Raw genomic sequence first — 24,364 nt, 5'->3', positions numbered from 1 at the left:
ATCTACCCCAGCGCCGAGTACAGTTTCCGGCACATGGTCAGTGCTTAAATACCATTCAGATAACAACAATGTGGATGCTACTCACTGAGCGCTATGTGCCTAGCACTGCACTCAACCCTGGGGCAGTCACAGGCTAATCAGATCAGAAGCAGTCCCTGTCCATATGGGGATCGCAGACTAGGAGGAATGGAGAACAGGCCTTATCTCCATTTTACAGATAGGGAAACTGAGGTACAGAAGACTTAAGGGACCCCCACCCAAGTCACACAGCAGACAAGTGGTGGAGCTGGGATTAGAACCCAGGTCTCCCGACTCCCAGGCCCGTGCTCTATCCATTGGGCCGTGCTGCTTCCCTGGTTCTATCCTTCCACCAACACCCACCCACCCTCCCTCTCCTGTAGCCTCACCAGGCTAGAAGGGCAGGGAAGGGGTAAGCAAGCCCCCGGTGCCTGACCCTCTATGGAATTCATTAATCTCAGTCCCTCCCTGGTGGAACTGACGTGTTAAAGAGAGAAAAGCCGCTTCCCTGAGGGGGCCTGTCACTGTCTGGGACAGTCGTCTGAACATTTTCACCTGTGATCAAAGTCTTAAAGATAAATGAAGAGCTTTCCTTAGGAAACGGACATCACCTACGGTCTCCCACGTCTGCCCCCAAAGCCACAGCACCTTCCCCTTCAGTAGAAATTAACCGTGCCCAATACAAGCTTGGGCCGATTTGTTCGCGGGGGGCGGCGGGGTCCGGATCGGTGATCAAAATGGGGGTCGGCTTGCAATTTTATTTGGCTGAGGTGGTTTTACTTTGGTTTTTGGTTTTATTTCTAATTCTTTGGACAATCAATTTGTCCCTCTTCAGCTAAGGGCTTCTTTTAGGGTCCACTGCCTGAAACTTAATCGGTGTGCAGGTGCGTCTCCTGCTGCAAATTCCAGGATACGAATTATTTTAATTTTTATGATCTCCTCAGGCAGAGGGTCATTTTTCTGCCCCGCCAGACTTCCGGAAGGTGAAACTCACTGAAAAAGTAACCATCAATGGCTAAGGCACGAGCTCAGGATTCCAGAAGCCTGACAAGAGTCCATCTCCCCCGGGCCTGGCCGTTGAGGGAGGTGATTTTTGTTGCTCAACCATTAAAACCGAGATCCCTGAACTCTTGGATCTCGGCGCGAGCTTACCAGCCGTAACTGGGTCTCTTCCTTCAAGTGCTTTCTCGCTTCAATCAGCGCGTGTCCGTCGGCAGTTCTCTCTTGCTTAGTGACCTGGAATGAACCAACGGGAAAAACCCGTCAAAACCGGTCCTTCTCCTCCTCCTCCTGCAACCCAGCAGGCAGTAAAGTGGCCCAGCCTTGCAGACGGTATGCGGCCTTCCTTGGTCTCCCGGGATCTGGACCCCAGACGATGGGACAGACAAAATGAAAATGACGTCCTTCCCAGGTGCCGTCAAAATGAACGCCATCTCCACACCGGTCGCCGGCGCTCTGCGGGTGAAAACACCCGGAAACTCGTCCACGACCCGAGGACTCTGAAATCGCCCTCTTCCTTCAAAGATGAGGGTCGAGCGCTTTGAAACACAGGGCACCAAGAACCGGGACCGAAATGTATTATATGGGAAAATGTTATATGGGAAATGTTAACGGGAAATATTATATGGGAAAATATTATAGGGTTTTCAGGTGCAGAAGATTTTCACCTGTGACCACCCTCCGTCCCCCCCCTCCCCCCGAAAGAGTCCCCCAGCCCTCGATCTCCACGCTGCTGCCTCCAAACATCCTGAACTGACCTTGCGGCTGGACTCCAATATGTAGGAACTTTCCTCTTTGACGCGCTCCATTTCTTCCTGCAGAGTTATGATCCGGTTGTTGGCCACGGCGAGCTGCAACCAAACCGGACAAGTCCTTGGGTACTTCTCCCGGGGCCGTTCCCCTCAGCCCCGAGGGAAGACTAGCAGGGCACTGACAGACTCTGTTCAGTGACGTTTGGTTTGGGGAATTTATAATAATGACTGGAGAATTGGTTAAGCTTTTACTATGTGCCAAGCGCTGTACTGAGCAGTGGGGTAGAATTTTCAAAAGTTCACAGCCTACCTGTCAAGGCTGATGTTCTCCTTGCAAGGATTGATAAAGTGTTAGCAGGAGAGAAGCCGCGTGGCCTAGTGGATAGATCATGGGCCGGGGAGCCAGAGGACCTGGGTTCTAATCCCAGCTCTGCCACTTGTCAGCAGGGTGACCTTGGACAGGTCACTTCATTTCTCTGGGCCTCAGTTACCTCAACTGTACAATGGTGATGAAGACTGTGAGTCCCATGAGGGACGGCGACTGTGTCCAACCTGATTATTTTGCATTTACCCAAGTGCTGAGTGTGGTGCCTGGCACATAGTAAGTGCTTAACAAAAACCATTTAGAAAAACCAAACGCAACCAACAGCTCTAGATTAGACTGCAAAGGTCCCTAAGGGTGGAAGCAGGAGTTTCTCCCAGCAGCCGCAGGCTCCCAAGCCCTAGGACAGGGCTCGTTTGGTGCCCAGTGAGACCTTGCTACATGATGATGATGATGATGATGATATGCTTGTGGTATCTGTTAAGCACTTACTCTGTACCAGGCCCTGTACTAAGCCTGGGGTAGAAACAATCGGATTGGACATAGTCTCTGTCTCACATGGGGCTCACAGTCTTAATCCCCATTTTCCAGATGAGGTAACTGAGGCCCAGAGAAGTGAAACAACTTGCCCAAGGTCACACAGCAGACAAGTGGCAGAGTCGGGATTCTGACTCCCAGACCCGGGCTCTATCCACTAGGTTACGCTGCTTCCCGTAGAGGGACGATGGTGCTCTCCAGGGTGATGCCCAACCAACGTGTCCAGCGCGGGTGACCCGACGGACCCCCGGCTGACAGTGCCCCTCGCGGCACCCCCTCATTCGCCACTAGCTCCTGCCTTTTCCCTCCGGACCCTGATCTTCTCAGAGGCTGCACGGGGGCAGCCGCGGCCCGCCCTCCGCCCGGGGCCGGCAGGGAGCCCCGTCCTCTGCCGGTAGCTCCTCCTGGCCCCCAAGCCGGGGCGGCGAGTGACAGGGTGGGCTGAGGGGAGCCGAGACCCCCGGCCGCGGCAAAACTCAGTAATCACCACCCTCGGCCTCTGACTCCCTCTGAGAACGGGGCTCTTAAAACCAAGTTCGAAACAACGCTCGGATGGGACTCGGCTTTTCCTGCCTTGACCAACGGGTGGGCCGGATATGGCCTTTTAGGCGATCCCAGTAGCTACTCTGGGCAGCTGTTTCGAGTTAAAACTTCAGGTTAAAGAACCTCATTTCACTCTCCCAGGGCTGCGTGGGAAAGAGTAAGGTTGAGATCAAAACCCCAAAAGGAAAGGAGAAGGAGTTAACCCAACGGCGCAACCCAGAAGGAAACCAGTTCACCGTTTTCTCCTCACCCAAACCCTGAGGGTCAATCACTAGTGTTGGATGAGCACCTACTATGGGCAGAGCACTGTACTAAACGTTTGGATGAGTACCATCCAACAGAGGGAATAGACACAACGCCTGCCCCCAAGGGGCTTACAGTTTCCTGCGTGCAGAGCACCGTACCAAGCGTCTGGGAGAGTACAATCCAGTGGAGTTTAGCAGACTTGACAGCTGCCTTTAAGGAGCTTACAGTCTGGTGTCTTCCCTGGGGTTGGCTGCCTCACCCGTGCCCAGCCCTCCTTCCAGCTGAAAATTGTCCAACAACCTAAGGGGTCCCACCAAGTCCGATGGGAGAAAAACCTGGCCCGCCCACGGTGGCCCTTGGGGTCCATCCCTCCCTGTCCGCCAGACCCGCTTGTCCCCCCCCGAATCCCCTTGAAGGAGGACCCCGAGGCTGGATGACTGAGCCGGCTCCGCCGGTGACATCCTCCTCCATCCCACACTGCTGAGAGGAATGTTAATGTTAAGCACTCGTTATGTGCCAGGCACTGTACTAAGCGCTGGGGTAGATAAAAGATAATCAGGTTGGACATAGTTCCTGTCCCACATAGCGTTCACAGTATTAATCCCCATTTTACAGTTGAGGGAAATGAGGCACAGAGATGTGAGGTGACTTGCCCGAAGTTACACGGTGGACAAGTGGAGGAGCCGGGATCAGAACCCAGGTCCTTCTGACTCCCAGGCTCGATGCCACACTGCTTCACTGTGGGCAGGGAACGTGTCCACCAGATCTGCCGTATCGTATTCTCCCAAGAGCTCGGTACAGTGCTCTGCACGCGGTAAGCGCTCGGTAAACACCATCGACTGACTGATTTACGACGGGGGCCGGCACTAGCCGGGGGCACCCGAGGCAGCCGCTCCCGGACACCAGCTGAGTTGGCAAAATCTCCTTCCCGATCCCCACCCGCCGGCAGCCTCCTCTCTGAACGAGGAGGGCAGCTGGATGCCCGCCGGTCACCAGCCACGTGACCCGAGGCGGCCGCCCCCTTGGCCCCACCTACCTCTTCTGTCAGCTTCGTGTTGGACTTCTCCAGGGCGTCCACTTTGGCCTGCAGGTTGTTCACCGTGGCGCTGCCCGTGGAAAGCAAAGCAGGGTGTGAGGGGCCTCCTCCAGGACAGACCGGTGGGCCCGGAGCCGATCGGATCCCCCGTTTCTCCAAGTTTCCCCCGGCTGGCGTGGGGCCCAGGACCCCATCCTGCTAGCAAGCGGCATCAACGGGGGAGCCAGGGGCAGTAGCCAGAGCCAGGGGAAGTAGCCACCACGGGCCTGGCTGGAAAACCCGAGGCGTGGGGAGACGGGCACTCGGCCTGGGCTGTCTTTGCCTCAGCCGGTTCTATTACCCCGGAGTCCAGCTCTGCGGTGGACCTCGGCTCTGCCGGCTCCACTTCCTCCCTCAGGCCATTTCTGCCAGCTGCTGGGCAACCCTGAGGCAAGGGGTGGATGCCCAGAGGAAGGCGAGGCGGTGCCCTCCTTGACGCCCTCCATCCTCTGCCGAGATAACTAGGGAGGCGGGCCGGAAGGACGGAGAGGCGCATCCACCCTTCTAAATAAGATGCCCCCTTCCATCTGGGATAATGACTAGAGTAGGAGTAGTAATAATGACGATAATAAAGGCCAGGGTATTTGTTAAGCGCTGATTACGTGCCAGACACTAAGCGCCGGAGTAGATACGAGCTAATCGGATTGCACACAGTCCCTGTCCCACATGGGGCTCGCAGTCTCCATCCCCATTTTCCAGATGAGGGAACTGAGGCCCAGAGGAAGTGAAGTGACTTGCCCAAGGTCACACAGCAGAGACGTGGCGGAGCTGGGATTAAGAACCCGGATTCTTCTGACTCCCAGGCCTGTGCTCTATCCACTAGGCCGTGCTGCTAGGATAGAAGTTAAAAGCCAAGAGGCTGAGGATAGTAGGGCCACCTCAACTGCCAGCCGCTTATGCTTGGGTACTTAGCGTCGCCTCTAAGTACAAGTGGATTCTTACTGGGGGTGGTGAGCGACCGCGATATCCGCCATCATTACCCGGCGACACCGACACAGACCCCCTCCCCTCCAACCCCTACAGATAATCAAGTGTCTAAATTCTTTACTTCAAGTGTCTGTTGAGTTCTTCCACATAATTCTTCTGGTCCAAGATGGCGGTAATTTGACCATCTCTAGAGAGAGAGAAAAAGAAAACGCAGAACACTTAGACGATCTCTACTGCTTGAAACTTATGATGATTTCTTCTCCCTTTCCAGATCGATACCCTGGAGAATCCCACCCCCCCCCCAACCCTGCTTTTCTTTGCAGTGTAAAACAATGTCTTGATTCCCATGTCTTAATTCCAACGCTTCTCACCTACCATCATGAGAGTGAGAATTGACGTGTGCGCTTAGTACAGTGCTCAAGCACCTAGTAAAGTGCTCTTCACACAGTGAGCACTCAGTAAATACCACCGACGACGAGGATTCCAGGCTTCGACCACAGATTCCGGCAATAAGGAAGCAAAACCTGGCTTCGTCTTGAACTTACCCTTCGCTGCCTTTACTGCTGTTTCCATCCTTGAGATACATAGAGAAATCTATCACTCCGACCTAGAGAGAGATGGAAATTCCTCCATTAAATATAAAACCAGATGACATTTAGTCCTGGCAGAGAGAAAAATCTCTCAAATCCCACACCTCTCAACTTCAATCGCTCGAGCCAATACCAGAGCTAGACCGAATCCTGGTGATTACAAATAATTTATTTATTGATATTAATATCTGTCCCTCCCTACAGACTGTAAGCTCACTGCGGGCAGGGAACACGTCTACCAACCCTGTAGTACTGGACTGTCCCAAGAGCTTAGACAGTATTCTGCACCCACTAAGTGCTCAATAAATACCACTGAGGATGTTTATGGTGAAAATGATACAAGGCAGCGTGGGCTAGTGGAAGGAGCAGAGAACAGGGAGTCCCAGCTCCTACCGGGCCTGCTCTGTGACCCAGGGCAAATCACTTAACCTCTCTGGGCCTCAGTTCTCTCATCGGTAAAATGGGGAGAAGATCCCTGCTCTATCTTTCTCTTAGACTGTGAGTCCCGGGTGAGACAGGGATCGTGTCCCACTGCATGAGTTAAAGCCACTGCAATCCAAAGGACCTGAGATACCCTTCAATTTGCAGAGCTGAAAGGGTTTTAGCTACAGCTTGGCCACCAGACTGTAAGCTCGTTGTGGGCAGGGAGTGTGTCTGTTAACTTTGTACAGTGCTCTGCACACAGTAAGCACTCGATAAATACGATTGACAGACAGTGGCACATGGGGGAAACGACGATATCTTTTCCTCTTCCTTAGTTCCTAAAGGTTTTTGATAATCCTCTCTTCTTCAAACGTCTCCTTTGGCCATTTTGAAAAGCCACGGATCTGCCTGGTCCTTGGAAAACGTAGGCCAGAACACCGTTCTTCCTTAAACCTCTGGCCTTTCCCTCGCTCCCCCTTCCTGATCTTTCTCTCTGGAGCTTTGCTCTTCTTTCCTGTGTCCTTCGCTAGCTAGGGAGCAGAGACGGATGAGTCAGAAGGTCATGGGTTCTAATCCCAGCTCCGCCACTTGTCTGTCTTATGACCCCGGGCAAGTCTATTCACTTCTCTGTGCCTCACTTGCCTCGATCTTAAAATGGGCTAACCCGCTTTACTTGTATCCCACCCCAGGGCTGAGAACAGTGCCTGGCACATAGTAAGCGCTTAACAGATCCCACAGTCATTACTCTTCAGAGCACTGTGGAAACACCCTGCTAGTAGCCTACTTTGCTGCCACTCAAAAGACCCTCAGACAAGGATGGGCTGGTGGGGAGTCGGGGTGGCCTGGGGGGTTCTAATTGCCCAGAGGTTTTGGACAGGACAGTCAAGCCAACCCAGGAGGACAGCGCTCCTCTACCTAGCTTGAGCTACCCACGGTCTTTCTCTCTCCCCAAACCCGCCAGAGGAATCAACTCGGTGACTGACCGGCAGGGCTTTCACTTCACTAATCAACCGCTGCTCTCCCCACCTTCAAAGTCCTAATGAAATCACATCTCCGCCAAAAAGCTTTCCCTGACGAGCCCCTCATTTCCCCACCCTTTTCTCCCTCCCCTCTGGGTCACCTAAGCTGTCGGATACTCACCCCAGCCCCCACCCCATATCCCTCTACTTTCCCATTTCCTCTCTCTGGAATTTATTTTACTCTTCGCCTCCCCTTCTAGACTGTAAGCTTCCTGTGGGGAGGGGGAAGATCTACCAGCTCTACTGTATCGGACTCTCCCAAGCGCTTAGTTCGGCGCTCAATAAATACCATTGATTGATTGACTGATTGGAGATCACAAATGGTGTGCGTGGCAAAGTCACTGTTCTGTACCTGGGAATCCAAGTCTTCCCCTTTCATGCAGAAATTAGCATCGATGACATTCAACCCTACTAACAGACCGGCAATGATGGCTCCTTCCTCCTCCATCATCAGCGCATTGGGTTCATAGAATTCACTGTGGGAACAAACAGGAGAGTCACATGACCAGGATGCCTCGTCTAGGCTCCTGCATCTGTGACCACTGGGCATCTGATATTCGCCCCCCCCTCAGCCCCAAAGCACTTAAGTACACATCTACACTGTGAGCTCATTGTAGGCAGGGAATGTGTCTGTTTATTGTCACACTGTACTCTCCCAAGCGCTCGGCACACGGTGAGCGCTCGATAAATACGATCGAAAAAAATATCCGTAACATTTATTTATATTGTCCGCCTCCCCGTCCAGGCTTGTAGTCTCGCTGTGGGTAGGGTACGTGTCTACCAGCTCTGTTGTATGCTCCCAAATGCTTAGTCCAGTTCTCTGTGCACCATAAGCACTCAATAAATACCACTGATGATCATTCATTCATTTATTCAACAGTATTTATTGAGCGCTTACTATGTGCAGAGCACTGTATTAACCGCTTAGAATGTACAAGGTGATGATGATAACCTCTCCAAGGCAGAGCTGGAAAGGCAGGTTGGAGGCCCATCTCTCCCCTGGAAGGGGAGGTAGCATGATCTAATGAAAAGAGCTCCAGCTGGCTCTGTCATCTTAGACAAGCCACTTTATCTTTCTGGGCCTCAGTTTCCTCACCTGGAAAATGAGGGAAGTGCTATCTCTCTCTTTCTCTCTCTCTCGGGTGTTTGTAAGGACAAACTGAGATATCTACCAGATAAGATACACAACAAATCTGAGGAACTTAAGGCGGGGAAAATTCCACGCCCATTATCCATCGGAACGGAGGAAAGAGCAACAGGGAAGAGGAGAGTTTCAACATGCCCTTCCTCTGGTTAAATCTTTCGCCAGAGCTGCTAGCCACCCCCACTGATTCAATATTCACCTAACCTAAGCCGGCCAGCCACGGGAATGGAGAGGGAGAAGGGGCAAGATTGAGGAAAACGAGACCCTGAGGAAAGGAGAGGATCCAGGCTCCACCCTGGATCCCGACCTCCAGAGGAGGAGGAGGAGGAGGAGAAGAAAGAGAAGGGGCTCCCACGGTGAATCCCCTTTCTGTTCTTCCAAGGACCTCACAGGGAAGAATGAGTGCTCAAGTCAGGTGCCCTGGGCTGTGTATGAGGTGAGCATTTCTACAAACCCAGGCTCCCTCAGAGCTCTCCATCTGGGCTCGACGGCAAGGCCGACATTCTTCTCCTCCTCCTCCTCGAGGCTCTGGTTGCCAAAAACAGGCAGCGTGGTTTGGTGGAAAGACACGGGCCCATGGACGGCGGGGTGGTCAGGACACCTGAGCTCTAATCCCAGATCTGACACGATGTCAGGCTGGTCACAACCTCTTTGGGTCTCATTTCCTCACGTGTAAAATGGGGGTGAGAGTCTTGATCTCCCCATCGCCTTAGATTGTGAGCCCTGTATGGGACGGGGACTATGTCTGATAGGAGCACTTTGTACCTATCCTAGCGTTTAGAAAATATCATTGCAAGAAAAAAAAAGAGAGAAGAGAGGAAAAGGGAAGGGGGGGGGGGGAAGAAAGAGAGCGAGAGAGAGAGGGGAGGATGGGCAGGGGATGGCTTATATAGCTTCCCGGGATCAGACCGTCTGCTTTCTCTGTGTTCTGGATGTGCTGAGAGTAACTAGCTCAGACTCAGACCCCTCACCCTTACCTCAGGGCATGTTCGGTGAGATTAGCGGGCTTCTGTGACTTTGGAGAACCACTTTCCCGCTTGTTGACTGAGCCTTGCCCTTCGCTAAACCAAGAGATTACACAGCTGAAGCAGAGATGGGGCAGGTTGGCCAGGGGGACGGGGACCGGGGCAAGGAGCTGGGAGGCGGGTGGGGCCGAGGCCCACGGGTTCAGGGACAGTGGTGCCAAGCACGGAACGAACGTCCATGGCGGCGCCGCCTCACCTGAGAAGTTCCTTTTTGTTGATCAGGGCTTTCATGTATTCAGAGAGCTTCTTCTGCATCAGGGCCAGGCGAAGCCACGCTCTTCCTCTGCCCACCGGCGTCCTGCCAACAGAAAGAAATCAGACCGACCCAAACGTCGCGGGTCACCTGGACACCCCTTCCTCCTACCAGGGGGGGTTTGCTGGCCTCGTCGTTTAGAGCCTGCCCTCAGAGGTGCTCGTTCCCCTCTCTGGTTTTCCTGTCCGCTGAGATAAGGGTCTTTCCATTCATGGTGGGACTTTAAGACCCTCTAGACTTTAAGCTCTCTGTGGGCAAGGTAAACGTCTATCGACTCTGTTGTACTGTACTCTCTCAAGCGCTTAGTATGGTGTTCTGCACTTAGTACGCACTCAGTAAATACCACTGAATGACTGACTGTGGCGGGGGGAGGGTCTTCACACACTAAACCTCCATCCTGACATTGTCTACCCCCACTTTGCTCACAATACCTCCAAACGAGGAGTGTGGCCTAGTGGAAAGAGCACGGGCCCAGGAGTCAGAAGGACCTGGGTTCTAATCCTAGCACCGCCACTTGTCTGCTGTGTGACCTTGGGGCAAGTCACTTCACTTCCCTGTGCCTCAGTTCCCTCATCTGTAAAACGGGGATCAAGACTGTGAGCTCCATGTGGGACGTGGACTACGTCCAACCCAAGTGGCTTGTATCTACCCCAGCACTTAGTACAGTGCTGGGCACATAAGTGCTTAAACACCACCCCCGCCAAAAAACAAATATATAATGGAAAGAGCAAAGACGTGGATTCTAACCCTGATTTTGCCCCTTGTTTGCTGGGTGACTTTGGGCAACTTTTCTGTGCCACAGATTCCTCACTTGTACAACAGGGATTCAGTACCCGCCTTCCCTCCCCTTGGAATGCAAGTCTAAGACTCTCCCACAAGTGGCTGGCCCACCCGGACCCGACTGGCCTCCCCTCTATTCTCCGGTGTAAAACCCCCCTGGACGTAGTGTCCGCCGCCCACTCGACAGCCCGGCTCCCGAGGCCTGGGGTTGGGAACCGATGATGATCACACGGTGATGCTCTAGCTAAGACTCTCAAGTCCCCAAGTGGAGGCCCTGTCTTCCCGGCGGACAATGTGACCAGCCCCGCCAGAGGCCAGCTGGGGTCTTGCCCGCTGCAGGACCTCTGACTTTGTCGGTGACGACGACTCCGCTTCCTGTTCCCACTCGGCTACCCCGGCTTCCTAGGTGGGAAGAGGGGGTGCAGGTTTTCACTTACTTAAGCCCCGGGAGGTCTTTGACACTGGCTGTTATCTCCCCCGCTTCGGGCACGAGCTTCTCCACCAGTTCCAGCGGCCCCCAGAAGGACTTATTTTGTCCCAGAAAAGTCTTCTTGGCTAGAGCAGGAGGAGGATAAGATATGTATTTTTAACTGGAACCACCGGGACCTTCCCAGGGACCACCTCAGGGAATCAGCTTATGCCCCAAGAGTCAGTCTCGCCTTCCCCTCTCTCTTTCTCTTTCTACCCTCAACCCCATCTCACCCACCCCCTCTCTGTCCTTCTTTCCCCCTCTTCCCCCCTTCCCTCTCCCTCTTCCCCCACTTCGTTCTTCCTCTTCCAAGTCATTTGCTGGCCCCGGCCTCTCTGTTGAGCTGGGGAAAAACATCAACTTGGAATTCCTGCATTCCAGCAAGACCCAAAGCAGGCCCCGAATCTCCCCCCTAAGGGAAAAGAGGGAGAGAGGAGACAATGAGATGGGTTGGGGGATGGAGAGTGAAAGAAATAGGGGGAGAGAGATGGGGAGAAAGGGAGAAGGACAGAAGGAGACAGGGAGAGAGCAAGAGAGAGAGAGGGAGAGACAGAGGATGAAAGAGAGAGACAGAGAGAGGCTTCCTTATGTCACTCCTAAGGAGCGCGGTACCTTTCAAGCCATGTTTCAGGCAGTGCTCCATCACCACGAAGAACTGCTGGAGAGGTGCATAGTCGGAATCCAGTGTTCGACCCAGGTTCAGGGCTGACTCGATCAGCCCCTTGATGCTCAGCTTGGCCATGTTCATCAAGTTCATGCGCTCATTGGCCATGAGATAATTAGGATCTGCAGCCAGAAGAGAGAGGAGAAGAACCCGGTTACCCAAGGGGACGTTTTATTTAAGACTGAGCATGATCATCGCTTCACTGTTTTCGAGCGGGGGAACGGGAGGTTGATAACGGGCAGCAAGGGCAATTTATCGAGGAACGCTGAAGGGCCGGGGGCGGGTGGGGACTCTCAGGGAGAGGACGAGATCGCGGCCCGGGTTGCGGGAGTAATGTGGTAGAGATGGAAAATTGGGTCTGTGACCGGGGTCACATCGACGGTATGAACGCAAGAAGAAGCCTGACGGACTGAGCTTTGGATCTTCCCTTATGCTCACGGATGTGGCCGACTCTTGGTGTTCTGGCTTGCTGAGAGTCAGTCACACGCATAACTGATATGCTAAGTCCCCAGCTGAAAATACTCAATTCCGAACCTCTTCGGCTTAGAGGACTCCCCTCTTCCTCATCCAACCTGATTCTACCCCGGCGCTTATTCCATCAGTCAATTGTATTTATTGAACGCTCACTGTGTGCAGACCACCCTACTAGGCACTCGGGAGAGTAGAATATAACAACGGACACATTCCCTGCCCATAACAAGCTTACAGTCTAGGGGGGAGACAGATATTAATATAAATAAATTACGGATATGGACATAAGTGCTGTGGGGCTGCAGGGGCCGGTGAAAAGAGGGAGCAAGTCAGGGTGAAGCAGAAGGGAGTTGAAGATAAGGAAAAGAGGGCTTAGGGTCTGCCACATAGTAAGCACTTAAATACCATAACAAAAGAGCAAGATTGAGTGATTTGCTTTCCCTCTCCTGTCCCTCCCCCTCTATTGGTGGGGTAAGACAGGGAAAGGGGGAAGAAGAGGAGGAGGAAGAGGAGGAAGAGGGGTAAGGGAGTTAGGATAATGCATAAAGCAGAGCAAAACGCTGCGATTTGTCTGTAGCACAAGCCCAGTCTCTCTGCCTTGGGGGCGGCTGTGGCAGCTGCTGGGGGCGGGCTCTGCTCGGCAGGGGCGGTGGGAGAACGCTTTTCTTTCATTTCCCCATCAACTCGGGAGAAATCCAAACTGTCTGGATTTCAGGGGTCTCTGGTTTGCTTCATCGCTTAGGGCCTGGTCCAATAACTGGTTTCTCTTCTCCACATCTTAGTCCGGCTACTAGCCGTGAAGAGCAGCGGCAAGCGATCCACGTCGCTTTGGTTTGCCCGGCTCGTTTTCCGGAGGGCATCTGGGTGGAGAAGCCTCCTCCAGAGGTCACACGCCGCATTTACCCGAGAAACCGACGCTGAAAAGTGAAAATGGGAATCGCAACGTGCCTCGGCTCTGCGAATGGAATCCCACGTTTCCTCCATCCCCCTGCCTCCTGGGGACACGGTGTGTGTTTTTTCCTGAAAGCTTTCCGGGGTTGGGGCTTCCCCCACCCTCCCCTGGCAACTGAGACCATTAGGAAGTTCTCCTTTTCACCTGAAGTTCACAAGTGTTTGTACACGTCCACACACACACACACTCTAAACACCCAGTTCTTCAAGGGCGGTGCTCTTGGAAACCTTATGTTAAGAACAACCAGTCTATCAGTGGTATTTACTGAGCACCGTTCTAAACACTCGGGGGAATCCGACACGACAGAGTTGGCAGACACGGTCCCTGCCCACAAGGAATCAACTCCCCGTTGCGATGCCGAGCACCTCGGCACGAGTGGTTTCCCTGATCGTGTTGTCAGAAGACCGGTCATTTCCCTAATCGTGCTCTAGCCGACACACGTTTTGGAAGCACGGGCGAAGGCAGAAGTCAGGGCAAACTTCTGACCTTCAGTTCAAAGTCTGTGCCGTGTTTTAATGCTTTATCACTCTAGATGTGACAGTCTCCAATTTCTTCTCCCCACTTAGACGGGGAGCCCCCTGAGGGATGGGACCATGCCTAATTCAGTCAGTCAATCACATTTTCTGAGCACTTGACTGTGTGCCCAACACTGGACTAACTGCTTGGGAGAGCACAATATAATAATAACAATAATCATAATAATTATGGTATTTGTTAAGCACTGGGGTGGATACAGGCAAATCGGGTTGGACACAGTCCCTGTCCCACGTGGGGCTCACAGTCACAATTCCCATTTTCCAGATGAGGGAACTGAGGCCCAGAGAAGTGAAGTGACTTGCTCAAAGTCACACAGCAGACAAGTGGCAGAGCCAGGATCGGAACCCAGGTCCTTCCGACTCCGAGGCTCCATCCACTAGGCGCGCTGCTTCCCTCTGGTCCATTACACTAATATGGGTGAGGGGATGGGCCATCTGGTTCTTCTGCACATGGTATAAAAATGTCTTTAATCCCCTTTCCCCTGTCAATAAAAATATATTTTTTATGGTATTTGTTAAACGCTTACTCTGTGTCAAACACTGTTCTAAACGCTGGGGTAGGTACCAGTTAAAGTGGTCAAACACAGTCCCTGTCCCACATGGGGCTTACAGTTGAAGTAATAGGGAGAACAGGTTTTGAATCCCCATTTTACAGTTGATGAAATAGAGGCACAAAAGTGACTTGCCCAAGGTACATGGAGGGCAAGAGGTGGAGCTGGGATTAGAACCCAGATCCTCTGACTCCCAGCCCTGTGCTCTATCCACTAGCCTTGCTGTTTCTCTAGAACCAGCCCCAGGACCTTAAATCAGAAACTCCACTTGGGAATGTCCCTCCCTAGGGGCTGATAATAATAATAATATGATGGTATTCGTTAAGCGCTTACTATGTGCCAAGCACTGTTCTAAGTGCTGGGGGAAATACAAGGTTATCCCAGGTGGGGCTCACAATCTTAATCCCCATTTTACAGATGAGGTAACTGAGGCACAGAGAAGTGAAGTGACTTGCCCAAGGTCACACAGCAGACAAGTGGCGGAGCCGGGATTAGAACCCCCGACCTCTGACTCCCAAGCCTGGGCTCTTCCCACTAGGCCACGCTGCTTCTCTGATGTCATCAGCCTAGTGGAAAGACAGCAGGCAACTGGGGTCATTTGTTCCACTGCATTTACTGAGCGCTTCCTGTGTGCACGGCACTGTACTAAGCGCTTGAGAGAGTACAATGCCACAATAAAACATTCCCCGCTCACAACGAGCTTCAGAAGATCTGGGTTCTAGCCTCGGTTCTGCCGCTGCCCAGCTGTGTGACCTTGGGGGGGGGCACTTAAACTTTGTGCCTCTGTTTCCCCATCTGTAAAATGGGGACGACCTCATTTTAGCTTTTGTGAGCCCCACGTGGGACAGGGGCTGGATTGGACAGGCCCGTCTTGTGCCGAGCATTTAGTAGAGGCTCACTAGACCCCATCATTATTATGCTGAAGATTCATAACCAACCCAGAAGCCCTAATATAATTAACCACAACCTACAGCCTACTACATATTGCAGCCAGCCACCTGGACAGAAGTCCCTGAATTGCCCTGTCTGGTATTCCCGTGAAAAGAGAGTATTCCCTCACACCAGCTGGAAAAAATGGCCAGCTGTCCCCACCAGAGAAGGAGCCCCGGGGATACTGAAGGGTTTTTGTCCGATTAGTATTATTGAGACTAACATTTGTGTGCAATTTTCAAAGCCGGGCACTAAGCTCTGAGGTGATTACTCAATTAAGGTGCGGCTCCTTAGCCCCTGAAGGATTCAAGCCAGCGGAAAGAGTCCGCGCTTGGGAGTCAGAGGTCACGGGTTCAGATCCCAGCTCCGCCACTTGTCGGCTGTGTGACTGTGGGCCAGTCACTTCACTTCTCTGTGCCTCAGTTCCCTCATCTGGAAAATGGGGATGAAAACTGTGAGCCCCACGTGGGACAACCTGATGACCCTGTATCTACCCCAGCGCTTAGGACAGTGCTCTGCACATAGTAAGCGCTTAACAAATACCAACATTAATGAGGTAAAGGGTGAGGGCAGACAATAGAACAATGAGAATGGAATCAGAGCCCACTCCTCTCTAAGGTCAAGGGGTGACCTTCCTCCTGGCAGCCCGGTCCAATGGCCTCTACTCTGCCCTAGCGCACTCTGACCTCCCAGCTGCTGCTTCCGACCCCGTGCCCCCCTCTCCCCTCCTTAAAAACCTCTCGGGGCTCAGTTACCATTATCGTTGCCTGACTGGGGCCTCCACCTCCGTTGTCCGCGCGTCCTAGGTCGAGTTATTAAAAGTTATAATCGCCCCCTCCCCACAAGTCTCACATGAACAGTAATGCTACTTACAGCCAAGGATATCCCCACCAAGGTGAGATGACTTCAGCACCACTCGGAAGTCACTGTTCTGTGCATAATAATAACTGTGGTATTTGCCAAGTGTCAAACACTAATAATAATAATGTTGGTATTTGTTAAGCGCTTACTATGTGCAGAGCACTGTTCTAAGCGCTGGAGTAGATACAGGGTCATCAGGTTGTCTCACGTGAGGCTCACAATCTCAATCCCCATTTTACAGATGAGGTAAGTGAGGCACAGAGAAGTGAAGTGACTCGCCCACAGTCACACAGCTGCCAAGGGGCGGAGCCGGGATTCGAACCCACGACCTCTGACTCCCAAGCCCTTGCTCTTTCCACTGAGCTACACTGCTTCTCTACACTGCTTCTACACTGTACTAAGCGCTGGGATAGATATGAAGTGATCGGGTCCCACGTGGGGCTCGCTAAGTAGAAGGAAGAACAGGTATTGGAACCCCATTTTGCAGATGAGGGAACTGAGGCACAGAGAAGTTAGGCGACTCGCCCAAGGTCACTCTGCAGGTCAGGGGCAGAGCCAGAATTAGAACCCAGGTCCTCTGACTCCCAAGTCCAAGCTCCTTCCACTGGGCCACGCTGCTTCTACACATGTATGTTTGGCAAGCCTCTTAACTTCTCTGTGCCTCAGTGGCCTCATCTGCAAAATGGGGATGAAGACTGTGAGCCCCACATGGGACAACCTGATTCCCCTGTGTCTACCCCAGCGCTTAGAACAGTGCTCCGCACATAGTAAGCGCTTAACAAATACCAACATTATTATTATAAGTCCAACCATTTTCCCCTCATCTAATACTTCACCCCAGGGGAAAAGCCTTCTCTCCAGACCTTAGTAACTGTAATAACGATAGTAATAATGAAAATAATTATAGTATTAACTAAGCATTTACTACGTACCAAGGACTGGGCTAAACGCCAAGGTAGATACAAGATTAAGCAGTCCTTGCCCCCTGCCCTCCATGGGGTTCACATTCAAAGGTAGAGGGAGAATGGGTGACTCCCCATTTTGTGCCAAAGAAAATGAGGCACAGAGAAGTAAAGAGACTTGCCCAGGGTCACACAGCAGGCGAGGCCATGCTGCTTCTTTAAGAAACAAAGGAATGAAGGGAGAAACAAGACGGAATCCAAAAGATAAGAACAATCGACCGGGCCAGGACATCAGATCGAAGCAAGTTGGATCGACCCAACGTTTCGCCGGCATTTTCCCTTTTGCCCCGATCCTGTACGTCAGCGGACACAGCACATTTGAGTTGCCCCCTCCGGCCCCATTCCCTTTACTTCTGCCCAGACCCCAGGGTGAATCAATGGCGGGTACAACATGGGTTTGGGAGACAGAAGGACCTGGGTCCTCATCCCATCGCCGTCACTGGTGGGCTCTGTGACCTTGGGCAAGTCATTTCACTACTCTGGGCCTCGGTTTCCTCACCTACAAAATGGAGAATTAAGACTGTGAGCCTCATGTGGGAAGTGTACTGTGTCCAACCTGATTAGCTTGTGTACAATGCCTGGCACACAGTAAGCGCTGAACAAAAATAAACAAACAAAAGGGAGTGAGCAGGCACACGGGAGTGATAAATGCCTGGTGTCAACTACTCAGGGGCTCTCTCAGGGTAGCCAAGATGAGGTAGGGGGTGAGAAAGTAGCAGAAAGGGCACAGACCTGGGAGTCAGGGCACCCGGGTTCTAATCCCACCTCTGCAGTGTGACCTTGGAAAACTCAATAGATTCACTGTGGGCAGAGAATGTGTCTGTTATATTGTTCTCTCCCATCTGCTTAGTACAGTGTTCTGCAAACACTAAGCACTCAATAAATGATTGACTGACTGAATGTGCTTCAGTTTCCTCATCTGTCCTCTCCCTGCCCTATCCCCCACTTTAGACTGTGAGTTCCAAGTGGGACAAGCACTGTGTCTCATCTGATTATCTTCCATATACCCCAGTGTTTAGAACAGTGCTGGGCACTTACCCCACTTACCCTTATTATTATTTCCCACCTCTGGTGGCAGCTGGAGCCCTCTAAAAGTCTAGAGATCTGTTGTAAAACCAAATCAAGTCTTATAACGGAATCATATCCCTTTGCACAGATTCCTTACCATTCCTTACCATCAGTTTTAAAGCATTCGATCAGCGTGCCCCTACTTTACCTCAGAGATCTCCTTCCACAACCCAGCCCCAAATCAACCTATTCACTGAACCTTAATCCCATCTGTCTCCTCCCTCTGGGCTGGGCCTCCCTCCCTCCTCCTTATCTACCCGACCACCACTCACCCCACCTTCAAAGCATTAATAGAATCACATCTCCTCTAAAAGGTCACCCCCAATTAAGCCCTCACTTCTCCTACTCCCTCTCCCTTCCGCCTGGGCTAGGCACCCGGATCTGTACCCTTTCAGCAGCTGATATTCACCCTACTCTCAGCACCTATAAATAAAGTGTGGTATTTGTTAAGCGCTTACTATGTGCAAAGCACTGTTCTAAGCAATGGGTGATACAAGGTGATCAGGTTGTCCCACGTGGGGCTCACGGTTTTGATCCCCATTTGACAGATGAGGCAGCTGAGGCACAGAGAAGTTAAGTGACTCACCCAAGGTCACACAGCTGACTAGTGGTGGAGCCGGGATTAGAACCCGTGACCTCTGACTCCCAGGCCCACGCTCTTTCCACTGAGCCACGCTGCTTCTCTATAAACCTATCCGTAATTAATTTTAATGTCCCTCTCATCCTCCAGGCTGAAAGCCCCTCGAGAGCAGGGAACTTGTCTACCGACTCGGCCGAATCACGCTCTCCCAAGCATTTGGTACAGTCCTCTCCGTCCACAGTATGTGCTGAATAAATGCCACTGATTGATCGATTGGTTTACTGAGTTCTCGAGTGCAAAGCATTGTCCTGAGGGCTTGGGAGAACTGGACCAAATCAAGACCCACATCCTCTAGACCGTAAGCTCGGTGCGGACACGGAATGTGTGTTTCGTATGATATTGTTCTCTCCCAAGCGCTCTGCACACAGTAAGCACCAATAAATACGATTGATCGAGTGATGGAATGATGCTGTGAATCTTAGGCCTGGACTTCAGCCTGGCTTTTCCTCAGGTGAGGTGGCTGAAAGGCTGGTTCTGGCTTCGCTCACAGTTTCTACTGCCCCTGGGGGTGGTCTCAGGGGCCTCTTGGACAACCGGCCCGTCGCCCCGTCCTTTACCACCCGGCGGGAAGCCAGGATGCAAGCCCGGGCTTCACACTTTCGGGGTCCATTTGAGTTGGACCCCAGGATCCCCACCTGGACAGGTCGCTCACTGTTAGCGCTCGACTGACGGAGCAGAACAAGAAGGCCGGGGAGCCCGTGGGTGAGATCGGGGCTAGCCAGCCCCCCTCCGGACGCTCGGCTAGCCCCAACCTGTCCTTTGGGGGTTCGTGCGTCTCCGGCCCTATCACCTCCACACCCATCTCTGTTCTCCACCGACAGGGCCTTGCTCGGAAGGCTGCCCCGGAGGCGGATCAAAGGCCGGAGATGAGGAAGGGAAAAAGGATATGATAGTTGGGACTGGCCCCCTCTCTGGCTTGTCTCTTCGCCTCAAACCTCCCGGCCGACGTCGGCACCGAAAGGACCGTGTGGGCCGGTGCCGACGGCAGTGGTAGTCAGCTGGGAGGGGCGCCGGCCGGGCACCGTTCTGGCTTCCTCCGGCGCAGACGCTGACCGCCGTGCCGGCCAAAATGGGGGCCTCAGAGAACGGGTCCCGGGTCCACCGGGGGTGTCGCCTCCTCCCCCCCCATGGAGAGCCCACCTGACCAGCGTACTCCATTCTGGGTCCCTCAATTCTGCGGAAGGCGAGGGAGGGGAGAGAGATGCATCAGGAAGCGAAGATCTCTTTCAGAGAACTCGAGCAGCGTGTCCTAGTGGAAAGAGCACGGGGCTGGGAGTCAGAGGACCTGGGTTCTAATCCCAGCTCTGCCTCTTGTAAACTGTGTGACTTTGGGCAGGATACTTCCCTTCTCCATATCTCAGTTACCTCAGTGTAAAATGGGGATTAAGACTGTGAGTCCTACGTGGGACAGAGACATTCCTACCATATGAGAATCCTACCGTATGAGAAGAGCACGGGCTCGGGAGTCAGGGGTTGTGGGTTCTAAACCCGGATCTGCCACTTGTCGGCTGTGTGACCTTGGGGGAGACACTTCTCTGTGCCTCAGTTACCTCATCTGTTAAATGGAGATGAAGGCTGTGAGTCCCACGTGGGAGAACCTGATTACCTTGTATCTACCTCAGTGCTTACAACGGTGCTTGGCACATAGTAAGCACTTAACAAACAACAACATTATCGTTATTATTATTATAATACCTATTAGCTTGTATCTACCCAGGCCTTTAGTACAGAGCCAGACACCTAGTAAGCGCTTCACGAATGCTATTAAAAAACAAAACACTCTTCCTCGAAGGAATGGCAGTGTCCCCTAAAAGAATAATTTTAAGAAGGAGAAAGAAAAGGAAATGTGCTGAAAGGCGGCTAGGCCGAGAAGGATGAACAGAGGGAGTGTTGGCCGCATTTAGGTTTCGGGCTGGCGGAAAGCTGGACTGTCATACCAAGTCCTGGGCTCTTTCACAAGGTCTTGTAGCGGTTTTCTACCGAAGGAGATGCTGGAAAGGGATTCAATTTTCCACTCCTGGCTTTCCCACTGACTCCCCACTGGCCTTTAGACAAAGGACAGGTTCCTCAGCTCTCACTCAGGGAAGACCTTGTTATTTTTTGAAAGCTTTAATCTCCTGGATGAGAGGTGCCCCATGTGGGACAGGGACTGTGTCCATCCTGATTAGCCTATATCTACCCCAGTGCTTAGCACAGAGTAAGCACTTAAAAATACCCCAATTACTACTATTATCATTATTACTAGCCTAACTGGGGATTCATCGCTGTTAGGAGATTCTCTTCTGCGTCATCATGACTCGCTCCCTTTGATCTTCGTCCTTCTCCCTGCCCCACAGCACTTAAGTATATATGTATATATAATTCTATTTTATTTTTATTGATGTCTGTTTATTTGTATTGCTGTCTTTCTCCCCCTTCTAGGCCGTGAACCCCTTGTAGGCAGGGATTGTCTCTCTTTATTGTCGAATTGTACTTTCCAAGCGCTTAGTACAGTGCTCTGCACCTAGTTAAGTGTTCAGAAAATACGACCGAACAGGCCGTCCGTTTCAAATTGTTACACTTCTCAGATGATACTCAGAATAATAATAATAACTAATAACAATAATGATAATTGTGGCATTGGTTCTGCACTTTCTGTGTGTCAAGGAGCATTTGTTTCGCACTTTCTGTGCGTCAAGGACCGTACTAAGCTCTGGGACAGATACAAGAGAATCAAGTTGGATACAGTCCATGTCTCAAAATGGGTTCATAGTCTTCATCCCCATTTTACAGATGAGGTACCTGAGGCACACAAAAGTTCAGTGACTTGCCCAAGGTCACAGGGCAGACACGTGGGCGGAACCGGGATGAGAACCCAGGTCCTTCTGACTCCCAGGCCCGTGTTCTATCCACTAGGTCATGCTGCTTCTGCCGGGGAATTGGATCCTAATCATTACCAAATAAAATTTTTAAAAATCCACAAAACATCTGACAGATTTTAGTATCAGAGGAACCGCAGGCAACAAGGGAGATTTCCGATCGAAACAAACTGATGCTTGACCGACCGCTTCATGCGTGTTTTCTGGGAAACCCTGGAGAATCATCTTGATCATTTTTAACGTAGGCAGTGATTGACTTGGGAAATCCATGGGACCCAGAAGGGAGAGATGGCTCTTCTAGTGACTTCATTTCTAACCAGAGCCTTGACGGCAGTAGATATGAAACTCTAGAGAGGCGGGTACTGCGTAAAGACAGACATACGTGCTTACTGCTCCAGTTACAGACCTCCTTTGGAAGGGAGCTTAAAAAAGTGGAACTTCCTCTTAGAGAGACAGTCAAAACGCCAATTAGAAAAGGAAAGTACCAGCTGAAATAGGTCGGGGTGGCACGCACCTTCATCACGCATTTGCTCCACCAAATCTGTCAAATCCTCCCAAGAGTCTTTGCCAACAGCAAAAAGAAAGGAAAAGAAAGATAAAATGTCATGCAAGCCGTGATCCAAAGAAAAGAGGTTTTTTTTTTTGTTTTTAAAAGAAATCAAGATCGCAAAAGGGGATAACCGAAAGGGAGATTTCTGCAACTCAAACTCGTCTGCCAGCGGAGGAGTTGCTTGCACAGGGATTGACTCGTACGTTTATTTCGCGAACATTTATTAGAGAACAGGGAAGCGGCATGGTCTAGTGGATAGAGAACAGGCCTGGGCATTAGACGGACCTGGGTTCTAGTCCCGGACCCGCCACTTGTCTGCTGCCTTGGGCAAGTCACTTCACTTCTCTGGGCCTCAGTTACCTCACCTGTAAAATAAGGATTAAAATTGTGAGCCCCAAGTTGGACATGGATTGGGTCCGACTGATTAACTTCTCTCTAGCCCAGTGCTCCCCATCTCTCAGGAGAGTTTCCAGTCCTCTACCAGTCTCGGCTAAGGGAGGGAGACTCGAGCAGAGGCCTGTCCGTTCCATTCCTAGCTTGGCCAGTGGCTAGCGAGTGGAAGGCCATCTGCTACAAGACAAAACTCCCCCGTGCTGGGCAGCAGCGACACTGGGGAGAGTCGAGGGTGGAGATTTGAGTTTATGGCGCGGACGGAGGCGGCGGTAAACCGTTTCTGGATTTTTACCAAGAAAACTCTACGGATCCACTACCGGAATGACTACAGATGGAGAGCGGGGCGTTCCGGGACAGGTGTCTGTGGTGTCGCTATGGGTCGGAAATGACTCGACGGCTTAAGACACGACAAGCCTAGTGCTTAATACAGTGCCTGGCATATGTTAACCGCTTAACAAATACCATAAAAAAAAAGAGAGAGAGAAAAGTTCCTTGGAGCTAAGCATATCTGTGGCCGAGAAGAGCAAGTACCAGACTGGAAACCAGGAGAATGGGGTTTTAGTCCTGGTTCTGCCACTGACCTACAGTGTCCCCTTGGGCAAGTCCCTTAACTTCTCTTTGCTCTGTACTCTTCCAAGCGCTTAATGCAGTGCTCTGCCCACAGTAAGTGCTCAATAAATATGATTGATTTTTTGGTCTCGGCTTCCTCATCTGTAAAATGTTCGGCGCATAATACGCTCTGAATAAATACTATCATCATTACTATTATTATTATTACAGGTAGTCGTGCTGTTTTACCTAAGATCAATACAGCAGAAAGATGATTGTCCAAATTAATTGGCCCCCAAACCACTTCAGGTAATTATGAGTCTATCCAAGCTTTCCGTTAGTTTTGTTCTGAGTTTCAGAAAAAAAAAAAAAGACAAAAAAAAAAAAGCATCAAAAGATTTCCCCTAGCTTCAGTTCTGAGATGGATTGCTCGGACAATCAGTTTTTTATTATTTTTTCACAAAGTTTCAACTACAAGGAAAAACTGTACTTATCTTTACAGTAAAATCAAAGCAGATACAATAGGGATTTGGAGTGAAATAATAGCAGATGAAGTTGTGAACTCTAGACAACTTTAGCCTCATAAAACTGCAGCTTTTGTCTTTGTCTTCACTGGGCTGAAAATTGAGCTGCCTTTTATGCATAAACCAAATACTCTGACCCACCCTACTAAATAATTGTGGTATTTGTTACTCGTTCACTTTGTGCCAAGCACCGTACCAAGCTGTGGTGTAAAGATGAGATAATCAGATCAGACACGGTCCCTGTCCGACATGGGGTTCACAGTCTAAGTAGGAGGGAGACCAGATATTGAATCTCCATTTTACAGAGGAGGGAACTGAGGCCCAGAGAGGTGAGATTAGCCCAAGATGATCACACAGCAGGCAACTGGCAAAGCTGGGATTAGAACCCAGGTCCTCTGACTCCGAGGCTTGGGCACCTTCCTGTTTCCTTAAAGACCTCTTTGCTGGAAAAAAAAAAATGAGACAGAGAAAGACATCTTGCTGATGATGGAGAGAGACTCAGTGACCACAGTGATCTAACGATGTCAGGTTCCGTTGGCCCGACCCAAACGGGGTTGGATTATGACACGGCTGAAAAGAAGGAAACCCTGATCGTCTCCCCTATTTCTCGATTTGGTGCTTTCCGTCCTGCAGTATTTCTCCAAAAGCAGCGCGCAAGAAACAGAGGGGGAATGAAAAGACAGAAAACGTGACAGTTATGTGCACGCCTCAAGGAGTCGTCGGTCCAGCACGT

The 24,364-nt window shown here is 51.5% G+C and overlaps 1 protein-coding gene across 7 annotated transcripts in view; it reads right to left on the bottom strand.

Moving 5' to 3' along the window:
* Positions 1-24,364, bottom strand: part of RUFY3 (RUN and FYVE domain containing 3) — a 49,984-nt gene that overhangs the window by 12,727 nt on the left and 12,893 nt on the right. For 4 of the 7 annotated variants that reach the window (XM_029073010.2, XM_029073011.2, XM_029073013.2 and 1 more), the window contains 10 exons: positions 22,130-22,177; positions 11,735-11,908; positions 11,091-11,208; positions 9,817-9,918; positions 7,804-7,927; positions 5,965-6,026; positions 5,541-5,606; positions 4,454-4,523; positions 1,776-1,868; positions 1,171-1,254 (listed from right to left, as the gene is read on the bottom strand). In XM_029073010.2, coding sequence (XP_028928843.1) covers positions 1,171-1,254; positions 1,776-1,868; positions 4,454-4,523; positions 5,541-5,606; positions 5,965-6,026; positions 7,804-7,927; positions 9,817-9,918; positions 11,091-11,208; positions 11,735-11,908; positions 22,130-22,177 — 941 coding nt within the window. The remainder of the gene's footprint in view (positions 1-1,170; positions 1,255-1,775; positions 1,869-4,453; positions 4,524-5,540; positions 5,607-5,964; positions 6,027-7,803; positions 7,928-9,816; positions 9,919-11,090; positions 11,209-11,734; positions 11,909-22,129; positions 22,178-24,364) is intronic. The other 3 variants (XM_029073012.2, XM_029073015.2, XM_001512093.6) reach the window with 1 other exon arrangement.

The sequence above is a fragment of the Ornithorhynchus anatinus genome, chromosome 10 (genome assembly GCF_004115215.2).
Source record: "Ornithorhynchus anatinus isolate Pmale09 chromosome 10, mOrnAna1.pri.v4, whole genome shotgun sequence".
Classification (NCBI taxonomy): domain Eukaryota; kingdom Metazoa; phylum Chordata; class Mammalia; order Monotremata; family Ornithorhynchidae; genus Ornithorhynchus; species Ornithorhynchus anatinus.
Note: the sequence above shows the minus strand (reverse complement) of the source record. Positions and strands in the feature narration are given on the sequence as shown.